Source organism: Pseudophryne corroboree, chromosome 11 (genome assembly GCF_028390025.1).
Source record: "Pseudophryne corroboree isolate aPseCor3 chromosome 11, aPseCor3.hap2, whole genome shotgun sequence".
Classification (NCBI taxonomy): domain Eukaryota; kingdom Metazoa; phylum Chordata; class Amphibia; order Anura; family Myobatrachidae; genus Pseudophryne; species Pseudophryne corroboree.
The window spans coordinates 17,702,180-17,716,200 of NC_086454.1; the positions used below are offsets into that span (position 1 = coordinate 17,702,180).

At 48.7% G+C, this 14,021-nt stretch overlaps 2 protein-coding genes across 3 annotated transcripts in view; both read left to right on the plus strand.

The window, feature by feature from the left end:
• Window positions 1-13,753, plus strand: part of ACCS (1-aminocyclopropane-1-carboxylate synthase homolog (inactive)) — a 38,251-nt gene extending 24,498 nt beyond the window's left edge. The window contains exons 8-13 of one of the 2 annotated variants that reach the window (XM_063946315.1): window positions 968-1,045; window positions 1,569-1,669; window positions 4,574-4,663; window positions 4,891-4,936; window positions 7,195-7,336; window positions 13,578-13,753. In XM_063946315.1, the coding sequence (XP_063802385.1) occupies window positions 968-1,045; window positions 1,569-1,669; window positions 4,574-4,663; window positions 4,891-4,936; window positions 7,195-7,336; window positions 13,578-13,738 (618 nt within the window). In that variant the 3' untranslated portion in view covers window positions 13,739-13,753. The remainder of the gene's footprint in view (window positions 1-967; window positions 1,046-1,568; window positions 1,670-4,573; window positions 4,664-4,890; window positions 4,937-7,194; window positions 7,337-13,577) is intronic. The other variant, XM_063946316.1, reaches the window with a different exon arrangement.
• Window positions 8,379-11,820, plus strand: LOC134970322 (uncharacterized). Its single transcript, XM_063946314.1, has 2 exons — window positions 8,379-9,613; window positions 9,777-11,820. Exons 1-2 carry the CDS (start codon window positions 8,446-8,448, stop codon window positions 11,768-11,770), a joined length of 3,162 nt encoding a protein of 1,053 aa, XP_063802384.1. The 5' UTR covers window positions 8,379-8,445; the 3' UTR covers window positions 11,771-11,820.
• Window positions 13,754-14,021: the final 268 nt, after the last annotated feature.

A 14,021-nucleotide genomic window follows, 5' to 3' on the forward strand; every position in this document is an offset into this window, starting at 1 on the left:
GAGGTGACGCAGGGACCTGCTGTGCACTGGTGTTTCGATTGAATGCCTTTGTGAGAAAGTACGCACACTTATGAGTTCACCAAAGAAATGCAGTTACATGTGTGTGCTAAGTTGCATTCATCTTTAGATGTGTGACTCAGCATAGTATATAACACTTGTGTAAAGCCGATGATGCTATTAGGGTTATAATCCAGCTGCTGAGAATCTAGCCCGTATCATCGTGATGATAATGACTGGTGTTTGGTCCTGCAGTAATGTCATGTAGCCTTATGGTGGCTAAGCCTAAGGCTGGATTCCCTAGGAGAGCAGGGCCCTCCCTGGGGTGATATAATGGGGATCCGGTCTGAAGATCGATAGTGTCTAGGTCGACAATGTTTAGGTCGACCACTATAGGTCGACAGTCACTAGGTCGACATGGATGGAAGGTCGACAGGGTTTCTAGGTCGACAGGTCTAAAGGTCGACATGAGTTTTTCACATTTTTTTATTTTATTTTTTTTTTGGATTTTTTCATACTTAACAATCCACGTGGACTACGATTGGAACGGTAAAGTGTGCCGAGCGAAGCGGTAGCGGAGCAAAGGCACCATGCCCGAAGCATGGCTAGCGAAGCGAGCCATGCGAGGGGACGCGATGCACTAATTTGGGATCCCGGTCACTCTACAAAGAAAAGACACAAAAAAAAAAAAATCCTCATGTCGACCTTTAGACCTGTCGACCTAGCACATGTCGACCTAGAAACCCTGTCGACCTTCCATCAATTTCGACCTAGTGACTGTCGACCTATAGTGGTCGACCTAAACATTGTCGACCTAGATACTGTCGATAAAACGAACCACACCCGATAAAATGTTAAATTTTGGGCTTTATCAATTTCCGGGTAAAGAGATAGAGGTTTCCCCCTGCTCTGAGGGACAGTGATGATAGTGAGGGTAAAACGTAACATGTCTCCTCTCTCTGGTTCTCAGATATCTCCCCAAGGAACCCGTCCTTTCCAACTTACTGTACCCAAGATGGAGTCAGCCCTGCAGACAGCCAGAGAGGAGGTGAGTCTGGGGGGATGTTCCCAGTAACCGCTGTAGTCTACACTTCTCTTCCATCCAGTTGGGGAACACAGGGTTATAGAGTGCGGTACAGGAGCTTGGGCACTTTCACATTATAATACCCCAATCTCAGGCTGCTCCCCATCTGCACTCCTATCCCCGCTGATCCAATGCAACCGAGACCGCACTGACCACACAGGTGAATCGGCCAATCTAATACCCACCCAGTCAGAGTGGGAACAGAACCTGCGGCGAGCACACCGAGGCGAGCCTGCAAGGGGACTCTGCGCTCGCCCCGCTGCCCGCATACTGACAGGCCGGGGATATGGAGGGAGAGAAGTGTCCGGTTTAGTGTAGAATAATGAAAGTGCCCAAACTCCTTACTGAGCCCTTACAACCAAGATTCCAATGTCCCCCAGTTAGAAGAGTATTTCATGTATGTATAAACCTCCCATTATTACATGCTGCAGTGCCCTCTACTGGTTGCACTCATCCTGCATGCTGTCATGTGTCTTGTTTCTTCCAGGGCACCAATGTAAAGGCTCTCATCCTTATTAATCCCCACAACCCGCTGGGAGACGTGTACTCCGCTTCTGAAATGGTGGAATTCCTGGAGTTTGCCAAACGGTATAAGTGCAGGTTGCTTGCAGTATATGTAGTTAGATGTCAGGAGTGTGTTCTAGTGATCATGTGACCCACTAACCTGTTCTAGTGATATGATTGTATCGTGTACAACACTAACATGTTCTAGTGATGTGCTTGTATCGTGTACAACACTAACATGTTCTAGTGATGTGACTGTATCGTGTACAACACTAACATGTTCTAGTGATATGATTGTATCGTGTACAACACTAACATGTTCTAGTGATATGATTGTATCGTGTACAACACTAACATGTTCTAGTGATATGATTGTATCGTGTACAACACTAACATGTTCTAGTGATGTGCTTGTATCGTGTACAACACTAACATGTTCTAGTGATGTGACTGTATCGTGTACAACACTAACATGTTCTAGTGATGTGATTGTATCATGTACACCACTAACATGTTCTAGTGATGTGATTGTATCATGTACTCCACTAACATGTTCTAGTGATGTGCTTGATCGTGCCCCATTAACATGTTCTTGCGATGTGATTGTATTGTGTACAACACTAACATGTTCTAGTGATGTGATTGTGTTGTGTGCCCCACTAACACGTTCTAGTGATGTGATTGTATCGTGTACACCACTTGTATGTTCTAGTGTTGTGATTGTATCGTGTACCACACTTACATGTTCTAGTGATGTGATTCAATCATGTGCCCCACTAACATGTTCTAGTACTAACATGTTCTAGTGATGCATTTGTACCGTGTGCCTCACTAACATATTCTAATGATGTATGCCCCATTACAAATGTGCTAGTGATGCGTTTGTATCCTGTTCCACACTAACATGTTTTGTGTTGTATGCATGTGTGCCATGTAAACTGTTCAACTTTTATTCAAAACGACATCACACGTATAAGATCCCATGTCCGTCTTATTTATTTGGTTCACTAGTTGTCCATAGCTGTGTACTGGGAGACCTTACAGTGACACACAGACATTCCAATATAAGAAGGTACAGACAATACAAGGGGAAATTTAGGCAACAAAGTGAGTGACCGTTGCAAACATTATCAGTCAGTGCCCTGGGAAGGGAGGACAGTAGTAATCAGTCACTGACTATGCGGGAGCACACTGGATGTGGAGATTGTTCATGGTGAGAACCCAGAGGGAACCAAGAAGGTGGAGGGCCTTGCCCGTGAGAGTTTGTAGTCAGAGGAGTAAAACTAGGAGTTGACCTGGGAAAAGGTGAAGAGGTGGACGTAGTTAAGAGTGTGATGAGGGCTAGTGGGCTTTAATGAACAGTTATGTTTTCAGGGCAAATTTTAAACTGTGCAGGGTGGTAGACAGTCCGATACGGAGGGGGGAGTAAAACGGCCCTACAGGAGTAGTAGATGCGCGAGTGTGTAGAGATAATCTGCGCAGAGGCAAGTCAACAATCGGAGGTGGAGCGAAGACAGCAAGGGGGGAGTGTGGACTGAGATGAAGTTAGAGATATAGGTGGGAGAGGAGTGACTGAGTGCTTAGAATGTTAGGGTGATGAGCTTAATCTGGAATCGGTAGGTGAAGGGAGTAAGTGTCTGAGAGGAATCAGAGCGACAGAACAGGAAGATAATGCATAGCAGCACTGAGGATAAGTGCAGTGAAAGGGAGAATAGAGAGTAGTTAAAGGAGGGAGACAGAATGGAAGGAGACTGAGGAGAGAGTATTGGGGAAGAGGGAAAGAGGCGGAGGTAGAGCTGGAAGCAGAGACAGAAGGAACGGTTAGAAAGGTAGAAGGACAGCCATGAGAGGATAGTGTCTTGGGGCCCAAGAAAGTGGAGGTCTTGTAGAAGGAGGTGGTGGGCAGCCCACAGGCCAAGGAGTATAGAAATGGAAAAGTGACATTGGAAGATGCGTTGTTCCAGAAGTTTGGAAGCAAAGGGGAGGAGGCAGATGGGGCTGTAGTTATAGAGGGAGTGCTGATAGAGAATGGGAGAGATAAGGATTTGTGTAAAAGAGGACGAGATGGTGTAGGTGAGGGGTGATTGAGGGTGGAGCAAGCTTTGAGAAGAGAGTGCAGAGGGTGTGGCAGGGAACGGGGTTAAGAGAGCAGGTGGAGTGGGAGGATAATGAGAGCGGACTTGTGTCACCAGCTGTGAGGGAGGAAGTGCGAAGGGTGCGTTGGCCAGCATTAAAGGGAGGACAAGAGTGGTAGATCCAAGGCTCAGCAATGTTGCGGAGGGTAATGAAGTTGGAAATGAAAAGATCAGTTACAGAAACCAGTTTGTTACACACTGTATCACCTACAAGGAGCAGGAGATATGAAGCGAATGAATAGGGAAGTGGCTGCCTACTGGTTTCTCCTCTCCTGTGTAGGTTGCTCTTATCAGCAAAAGTTGCTCAGTTTGTCAGCGTTCAGTCCAAGTAGAGTCATCGGGAAATAAGTGTTTGGTGAGCTCCACCTAGTGGCGGTAATGACAATTTTGTTTACAGTTAAGGAAGATGTGCTTTTAATTCTCTCTTTTCTATGTGTGAATGTAAGACTTGTATCATTACACTGTGTTTTAATATATTGTTCAATTTTGCCTCTATTGTATTATTATCTTCCCTCACACATCATGTCTTCCCAGTTATACCCTGACTCCCCCTAGTCTATAAGCTGTCCCGTGCAGGGCCCTCTGCACTCTTGTTTTCTCTTTGCACTCTCCCTGTCTCCAGTGCCTCACAGTCAACGTCTGTGCTCCTTTCTGTCTATGCTTCTCAGGGCACCGGGTCATTGAGCTGTGTGGTCGGTCACTCACTCTGTAGTGTAAAGATTTCCCTGTTTGATTTGTTCTCCTTTGTACTTATGTTCCACTGTTCCCTGAACCGTGCTGTGGACACTTGGTGCCAGATAAATAAAAGAGAATGATCATTTAATTACTGACAAGTTGGCTGTCTGTCTTTCAGGCACTCCTTGCACGTCATAGTAGATGAGATTTATATGCTCTCTGTATTTGATGAATCTGCAACATTCAGCAGCGTTCTGAGCCTGGATAAGTAAGTATATGTTCTGTGTCACACACAGGTCTGTCACCTAGCCCGCATCCATTGTCATATCCTGCAGCAGATTATATAGCGCTGGATTGTGTGGGATATAACAGTGCATATGTCGCTAGATACAACATGTCTCTCTCTCTCTCTCTCTCTCTCTCTCTCTCTCTCTGATGTTCATTATAGGGTAATCTTGCTTTTCAATTTATATTCATCTTTGTTAATGTTCTTAGGCTTCCTGACCCTCAGAGGACTCACATCATGTGGGGAATTAGTAAGGTGAGTTATTAGAGCTGCAAGAGCCTAGGAATTAGTGACCTGATGCAAACACAAAATGGCTGCACCTCTGCTCACAAAGGTGCAGTCTATCAATTCACTAAGTACAAATGAAATCGCTTTGTGTCTGAAACCTCAGTGATGTTGCTGGTTCCTGGGGAAATGAGTGGCAGCACTCACATGGATGTTGGTTTAGCCAACAAAGTGGATCCCTTTAATCCGTGCCATTTTAAAGTGTATGGGAGGGGGCAGGAACACTGTGTATTTGTATAATAAAACCACATTTTGTGAGAGAGATGCGTGTCCTGCGAGAGGGGATGCGTGGGTTGCATGGGGGCGATGTGAGAGATACTTGGGCTGCATGTGGGATATGGCGTTTGCGGGAGATGCGTGGGCGCTGCGTGAGGGAGATGCGTGGGCGCTGCGTGAGGGAGATGCGTGGGCGCTGCGTGAGGGAGATGCGTGGGCGCTGCGTGAGGGAGATGCGTGGGTACTGTGTGAGGGAGATGCGTATGCAGGAGATGTGTGGGTGCTGTGTGAGGGCGATGCATGGGTGCTGTGTGAGGGAGATGCGTGGGTGCTGTGTGAGGGAGATGCGTGGGCGCTGTGTGAGGGAGATGCGTGGGTGCTGTGTGAGGGTGATGCATGAGAGAGATGCGTGGGTGCTGTGTGAGGGCGATGCGTGAGTGCTGTGTGAGGGAGATGCGTGGGTGCTGTGTGAGGGAGATGCGTGGGCGCTGTGTGAGGGAGATGCGTGGGCGCTGTGTGAGGGAGATGCGTGGGCGCTATGTGAGGGAGATGCGTGGGCGCGGTGTGAGGGAGATGCGTGGGTGCTGTGTGAGGGAGATGCGTGGGTGCTGTGTGAGGGAGATGCGTGGGTGCTGTGTGAAGGCGATGCGTGAGTGCTGTGTGAGGGAGATGCGGGGGTGCTATGTGAGGGCGATGCGTGAGAGATGCGTGGGTGCTGTGTGAGGGCGATGCGTGAGTGCTGTGTGAGGGCGATGCGTGAGTGCTGTGTGAGGGCGATGCGTGAGTGCTGTGTGAGGGCGATGCGTGGGCGCTGTGTGAGGGAGATGCGTGGGCGCTGTGTGAGGGAGATGCGTGGCTGCTGTGTGAGGGAGATGCGTGGGCGCTGTGTGAGGGAGATGCGTGGGTGCTGTGTGAAGGCGATGCGTGGGTGCTGTGTGAAGGCGATGCGTGAGTGCTGTGTGAGGGAGATGCGGGGGTGCTGTGTGAGGGAGATGCGGGGGTGCTGTGTGAGGGAGATGCGTGGGTGCTGTGTGAGGGCGATGCGTGACTGCTGTGTGAGGGAGATGCGTGGGCGCTGTGTGAGGGAGATGCGTGGGCGCTGTGTGAGGGAGATGCGTGGGCGCTGTGTGAGGGAGATGCGTGGGCGCTGTGTGAGGGAGATGCGTGGGCGCTGTGTGAGGGAGATGCGTGGGCGCTGTGTGAGGGAGATGCGTGGGCGCTATGTGAGGGCGATGCATGAGAGATGCGTGGGTGCTGTGTGAGGGAGATGCGTGGGTGCTGTGTGAGGGAGATGCGTGGGTGCTGTGTGAAGGAGATGCGTGGGTGCTGTGTGAGGGAGATGCGTGGGTGCTGTGTGAGGGCGATGCATGAGAGAGATGCGTGGGTGCTGTGTGAGGGAGATGCGTGGGTGCTGTGTGAGGGAGATGCGTGGGTGCTGTGTGAAGGAGATGCGTGGGTGCTGTGTGAGGGAGATGCGTGGGGATGCATGGGTGCTGTGTGAGGGCGATGCATGAGAGAGATGCGTGGGTGCTGTGTGAGGGAGATGCGTGGGTGCTGTGTGAGGGAGATGAGTGGGTGCTGTGTGAAGGATACACATGGGATGTGTGAGAGATACAGGTTCTGTGTATCTGTCATATCTTTGTGGTCTGTCACACCATGAACGTAGTTCCCGTGGGCCCATATTTTCTCAGTGTGCTAGTCTGTTGCCGCTGGGTCTTTTCATGGCATACAGTGGGGTGATGGAAATGTTTTACTGCGGGTGACTCCTAAATGGAAACATGGGGCAATATTTGGGTTGCGACCAAGGATCTCTTACTGCTTCATGAGACCCCTAACATAGCAGACACGGGAACCCTATGACATGCATCTATAGGAGATTACAGCAAGACACTGTGTCCTGTGTGTTATATGCATATTACATTACCTATTGAGGCATGAGGCACCTATTCCTTTTCCTCTGTCAGATGATACATCTCCATAGGTTCTGACTCTACAATCCTTCTACCCTGCAGGACTTTGCTGTCTCGGGAATACGCTTTGGGACACTGTACTCTCAGAATCAGGACGTCTGCAATGGCGTCGCCTCCCTCTGCTATTTCCACGGTGTCTGTGGTCCTGTTCAATACAAAATTGCTCAGCTGTTGCGTGACCGGGGTGAGATCATGAGACACCCGTAACAAGTTGGAGGGGGGGGGGGTCCTGCAAAAACTGGTATAGATATTCCGCTATACATCTATCCCTGTGTGTTCTGCGACTAGTGTTACAATATTGCTGGCCAGACTTTCTGTTTTCTCTGTCCTCCATCTGGGGGACGCTGCGCCGTTACTTGTGGGTTAGAGGTGTGTGGTAGTGGAGTTTGGCACAGAATCTAAAGCTGACTCCTCCCCCCTCTAACCCCTCCCATCTCCTTCCTGCTCAGCCATATTCAGTTTTTATTTTGTGCCTGTGGAGTACAGACACAGTTTTTATTTCTCCTAGATTTTTTTTTTTTTTTTGTTGTTTACAGGATGCCTAGTCCCTGTTTACGGGTGACAGGTATTGATGGAGTGGACTAATATTCCACTCGAGGATGCTGTCTAGAAAGGCCACCATACCTGGGTCACTGGGGCCTTTGTACATTAACGACGACAGAAGAAAGGTAACGGACAGCCACAATCTGTCACCGACAGTATTGGGCTGTCCCTATTTATTTCACTCATTTATTTCACGAGCCCCCCCCCCCCCCCCCCCCCCCGCCGCCAGCGGGAGCGGCGCCGGAGATTTCTCCCCTACAACCGCAGTGAGAGACCTGGAGGGTTGTGGGGACAGATGGCAGACTGGTCCGGGAGAATCTTCTGACTCCCGGGGACCAGCTAGAAGCCGCCGCGGACGCTGTGAGTAGCGGCGCGCGGCGGCCCGAACTTCCGGTTTCAGCGCGGGGTGACGTCAGCAGTGCAGGGACGGCTTCCCGCCCTGCTCTGCCCGCGCGCCAATCTGCCTGACGCCATCTTCTTCTGCACGGAGACAGGGGGACGCTGTGCGCTTCACACACGGAGCCTGCCAGGGGGAGAATTTTAACATAATCGCAAGTATAGAGGGGGCTGATCAAAGGGGGGATTACAGGCCATATTGGAATCCACCTAGGGATTAACCTAATAAGGAGAGTCTCTGACTTGCACTCAGTTATCCTGGATTAGGTCCCTCTCTATCCTTAATGTAGATTGTTAACACAGCTCATTAGTCAGAAGGTTTAGGGTGATTTTATTTTAGTGTATACCTTCAGAATGGAAAAAGTGACTAGTAAACCGGACAGACCTACAAAGGGAAAAACGGCCTCGGTAGTTTATTTTTCCTGCTCTCAGTGTGGCTCAAAGCTGGCTAAAGGTAGTTCTGACGCAGGTACCTTATGTGCTTCATGCTCTGGTGCATCAGTGACAGATCAGCAGGGAGGTTCCGCAGATCAGCCGACGCCCCCATGGGTTAAAAACATGGTGGACGCCATTTCAGATTTGCGTCAATCTAGGGAGACTGAATCTGCTCGGACTCAGGTGGAGCCTTTATGGGCCCAAAATATGGGAAAGTGCCTCACTGATTTAACTCAATCTTTGAATAAGTTTGTAAATGCTGCCAGCAGTTCGACTGCTACTAAACGATCGCAGCCGTTACCCGCTATAGCATTTCCAGGTGAGGAGGCGGACACCCTGGCATCTCCATTGGAGGAGGGGGAGGTAGATCCTGAATGGGATGAAGTTTCGGCTTGGGAAGATGAGGAACCTTCTACTAGTTCAGGTGTTAGATTGTTAATAGAAGCCATTCGTCAGACTCTTAATATTCAGGACACGGTGGTAGAGGAAACTCCTTCCCCCTTCTTCAAACGACAAAAGAGACAGGTTACGGCCTTCCCTTCTTATTCTCACTTTGCGGATATTTTAAAAGAACCCTGGCTTAAACCGGATTCTCGTTTTCAGGCGCCTAAAAAGTTAAGATTTCTATATCCTTTTACAGAGGAAGATACGAAATTTTGGGAGACGGCCCCTAAGGTAGATGCTCCTATTTCACATCTAGCAAAAGCTACGGTTATTCCGTCGGTACAGTCTGTGACCTTAAAAGACGCTACCGATAGAAAGATTGAAGCATTACTAAAATCTATGTTTTCTTTATCAGGTGTTTCTCTCCGTCCAGTACTGGCGAGTGCCTGGGTACTTAAGGCCGTGGATGAATGGCTTGCACAGGTGGTATCGGGAATGCAGTCGGATGATCCGTCGGAAGCCATTCACGTAGCGGAACAGATTTCGGAGGCACTCACTTATGTGGGTGAAGCCTTGTTGGATTCGGTTGCGCTACAGACCCGGGTTTCAGCCTTGACAGTATCTGCAAGACGCTCTTTGTGGCTTAGAGTTTGGAATGCTGATTCTGACTCAAAGCAAACATTGACGGCTGTGCCTTTTGAAGGTGAGTTCCTTTTTGGATCAGAGTTAAAGAAGATTATTTCAGATTCTACTGGAGGAAAGAGCCCTTTCCTTCCATCTGCACCTCACAAACCAAAACCTACAAGGTTTCGGTCCTTTCGTACGCAGGGCAGAGGTAACTTCCAATCCTTTCGTGCTTCCTCCAGATTCCCAAGAAGGGGCTCTTTCAGAGGAAGAGGATATCAGGCTATTCGCAGACCGGCCAGTAAGCCTGCCGACAAACCTGAGGCATGACGTCTCAGGTCCCCTGGAGGGATCAATGAAGGTTGGGGCCCGGTTACTTCAGTTCAGGGATGTGTGGCTCCTATCGAAACCGGATCGGTGGGTAATGGGGGTCATTTCCAGAGGATATATGTTGGATTTCGAAGAGACGGTCCCAACCCGACTATTCATAACACCTCTCCCAGACGATCCCTCCAGACGGCAAGCTCTTCTTCAGGCAATCACAAACCTCTTACAAAATGGAGTGATCATTCCGGTTCCCTCTCATCAAAGGGGGCGGGGGTTTTACTCAGGTCTTTTTCTTGTGGACAAGCCGGATGGTTCGTTTCGGCCCATTCTGAATCTGAAGGCTCTCAACCCGTATCTCTCAACCCAAAAATTCAAGATGGAATCCATTCGCTCAATTATCGCCGCCATGGAGCCAGGGGAATATTTGGCTTCAATAGACATAAAAGACGCCTACTTACATGTCCCGATTTGGATAGGACATCAGTCTCTGCTGAGATTTGCAATCGGGCCGGAGCATTTTCAGTTTCAAGCTCTTCCCTTTGGTCTTTCTACGGCTCCCCGAGTTTTTACAAAGGTCTTAGGCCATGTAGTCGCAGTTCTTCGTTGCCAAAGGGTCAACATCACTCCATATTTGGACGACCTGTTGGTCAAGGCACCGTCAGCGGAGATTCTCACTCAGAACCTGCAGTTAACAATGGAGACTCTACAATCGTTCGGGTGGATAATCAACTTTCCAAAGTCATCTCTACTCCCTTCTCAGAAGATGATTTTTCTGGGACTTTTATTCGACACCAACAGCCAGAAGGTGTTTCTTCCTGCGGACAAGATTCAGGATCTGCAGTCGAGAATCCGAACCCTGTTACACTTACCAGTAGTGTCGGTCCTCAGATGTATGCAGGTGTTGGGCAAAATGGTATCCTCCTTCGAGGCAGTTCCATATGCCAGATTTCATGCCCGTCCTCTTCAAACGCAGATTCTCAACTGTTGGACTCGGACGGAACCACGTCTCGAATTGCAGTTGATCCGCTTGTCGATAAAGACTCGTCAGTCTCTTCACTGGTGGCTTCACAGTCACAATTTGAAAAAGGGTGCACCGTTCACAATCTGGTCTTGGATGATGGTCACCACGGACGCAAGCCTCAGTGGTTGGGGGGCAGTTTTCCAGACTCATCACTTCCAGGGACGCTGGAGCAATCAGGAGTCAAAATTGCAAATCAACATTCTGGAACTAAGGGCGATTCGGTATGCACTCATTCGCATTCAAACCATGGTGCAGGGTCAACCAGTTCGGGTGCAGTCCGACAATGCCACCGCAGTGGCTTACATCAACAAACAGGGAGGAACTCGCAGTTGGTCCACAATGAGAGAGGTCGCTCAGATCCTCGCGTGGGCGGAACGCTGGGTTCCGGTGATCTCCGCGATCCACATTCCAGGAGTCGAAAACTGGGAAGCAGACTTTTTGAGTCGTCACACGATTCATCCGGGGGAATGGGAACTTCATCCGGAAGTGTTTCTCTCTCTAGTGGATCGATGGGGAATGCCAGACATAGACCTGATGGCGTCTCGCCTCAACGCGAAACTTCCTCACTACGGAGCAAGGACTCAGGATCCACAGGCAATCCTGATCGATGCTCTTACTGCCCCATGGCAATTTCAACTGGGATATGTGTTTCCGCCAATCCCACTGATTCCGCGTCTACTCCAACGCATTCGGCGAGAGGGTCTCGCAGTGATTCTAGTGACTCCAGATTGGCCGCGTCGACAATGGTACACTCTTCTGCGCAGTATGGTAGTCGGAGATCCCTTTCGTCTACCTCTGCGACCAGATCTGCTTCTTCAAGGGCCTTGTCGCCACCCAGATTTACATCGGATGGCTTTGACGGCTTGGCTCTTGAATCCAAGATTTTGAAGGCAAAAGGTCTTTCTCGATCGGTTGTCCAGACGATGATTTGAGCTAGGAAACCGGTGACCTCAGGCATTTACCATAGAATATGGCGTATTTACATTGCATGGTGCGAAAAACGGAGACTGACTCCGCATTTGTTTAGACTACCTCGCCTACTCTCTTTCCTTCAGGAGGGTCTCGACAAGGGCCTAAAGCTTTCTTCACTAAAGGGTCAGGTTTCAGCTTTATCGGTTCTTTTTCAGAAGAAACTAGCAAATATTCCAGAGGTTCAAACATTCCTGCAGGGAGTACTTCGGATTCAACCACCTTTTGTCCCTCCGGTTCCTCCCTGGGATTTAAACTTGGTCCTTACGGCTCTTCAGACCTCTCCATTTGAACCTTTAGAATCAGTTGAGCTCCGTTATCTGACACAGAAAGTTGTTTTTCTGTTGGCTATTGCCTCAGCTAGACGAGTATCTGAGTTGGCGGCCCTTTCTTGCAGACCCCCCTTGTTAGTGTTTCATGAGAACCGGGTGGTTCTACGGACTAAACCTTCTTTCCTCCCAAAGGTTGTTTCAGCATTCCATTTAAATCAGGACATTGTACTTCCTGCCTTTACTCCGACATCTTCTTCTGGGGAGGACTCTCATTTGGCTCTTCTGGATGTGGTTCGAGCCTTGCGTATCTATTTGTCTCGCACAGAGTCATTCCGTCGCACGGATAACTTACTGGTTTTAATTGATGTTCCAAAACGAGGTTGGCCGGCCTCCAAAAATACTGTGGCCCGTTGGATAACTTCGGCCATAAGACAGGCTTACCTGTCTTCTCATGTTTCGGTTCCTGACTCAATTAGGGCTCATTCGACTAGAGCTGTTGGAGCCTCTTGGGCTGTTCGCGGTGGTGCATCTGTTGAGCAACTGTGCAGAGCAGCGACCTGGTCGTCAGTTCATACTTTCACAAAGTTTTATCGTTTTCATACTTTTGGTTTGGAGACTGCCTCTGTTGGGCGTCGTATATTGAAGACGGCTATGCCGTCACCGTCTCCCTCCTCTCATTAGCTTGCTTTGGGAAATCCCACAAGTAACGGCGCAGCGTCCCCCAGATGGAGGACAGAGAAATTGGGATTTTTGTTTACTTACCGTAAAATCTCTTTCTCTGAGTCCATCTGGGGGACGCTGCGATCCCTCCCATAGTTTGTCTGGTTTAATTGGTTAATTTTTTTATTCTGGTCTATCTCCTTTGGCTTGGCTAAACGTTAACTGAATATGGCTGAGCAGGAAGGAGATGGGAGGGGTTAGAGGGGGGAGGAGTCAGCTTTAGATTCTGTGCCAAACTCCACTACCACACACCTCTAACCCACAAGTAACGGCGCAGCGTCCCCCAGATGGACTCAGAGAAAGAGATTTTACGGTAAGTAAACAAAAATCCCAATTTTTGCTATATCACCTAAAAAAACATGAAACCTACAGTAAATTTGATGCTATTTTAGTGACGTCAGTAACTCATCTGGGTATTTGACCATTATTTTGTTGCATGTAATTAAAGAGAACGGAATTCATCTAATTTATATAATTGTTTTATATAGTGCAGTCAGTTTCATTAGTGATGTACAGAGAATATCATACGTAACACTGCCTGACCCATTGGATATGACAGTCTTATTTATTCCTGAAAGAAGCGTAATTGTGCAGCATTTTCACTTTCCTTCGGCCTTTTTTATAATACGATTTTCTGTCTTGTGAACGATAGTTTTCTGCCCTTTTGCATTTATCTGTATACGTTATCTTCCTTATTGTAGAGGTTCAGACTTTTTTTCCTCCTTACTCCCTAGATTGGATTAACCAGGTTTACTTGCGGGTGAATCACTCTCGCTTGCGGGCAGCACAGACGTACGTGGCCGGTGAGCTCCGCTCTCTGGGGGTGTCTTTCCTCAAGTGCAGCGCAGGATTCTTCATCTGGATAGACTTCCGTAAGGTGAGAGGTTCAAAGTAGCTCCTGTTATATAAAACAGTATATGCATAGTTATATATATAAAACTATGCACACTATGGGCCAAATTCAGACCTGATCGCTCCTCTGCGTTTTTGCGGAGGTCTGCGATCAGATAGCCACCGCCCATAGGGAATGAAAACCGCTCCATTCTAGCAGGTGAGACATGCGAATATTCTTGGTGGTCACTCCACGATTCTAAAATATTCCAAATCCATATAGAAGTGATAGATCACTGTCAGTTGAGCGGTTTGCATTGTCTATTGTGTTTTTCTCTTTCATCCAT

Bases quoted from the DNA above. Each gene is read 5' to 3' on its own strand.
- LOC134970322 (XM_063946314.1), top strand. From the start codon at position 8,446: ATGGAAAAAGTGACTAGTAAACCGGACAGACCTACAAAGGGAAAAACG. The intron at 9,614-9,776 runs GTGAGTTCCTTT...TGCTTCCTCCAG, and splicing joins GACGGCTGTGCCTTTTGAAG to ATTCCCAAGAAGGGGCTCTT.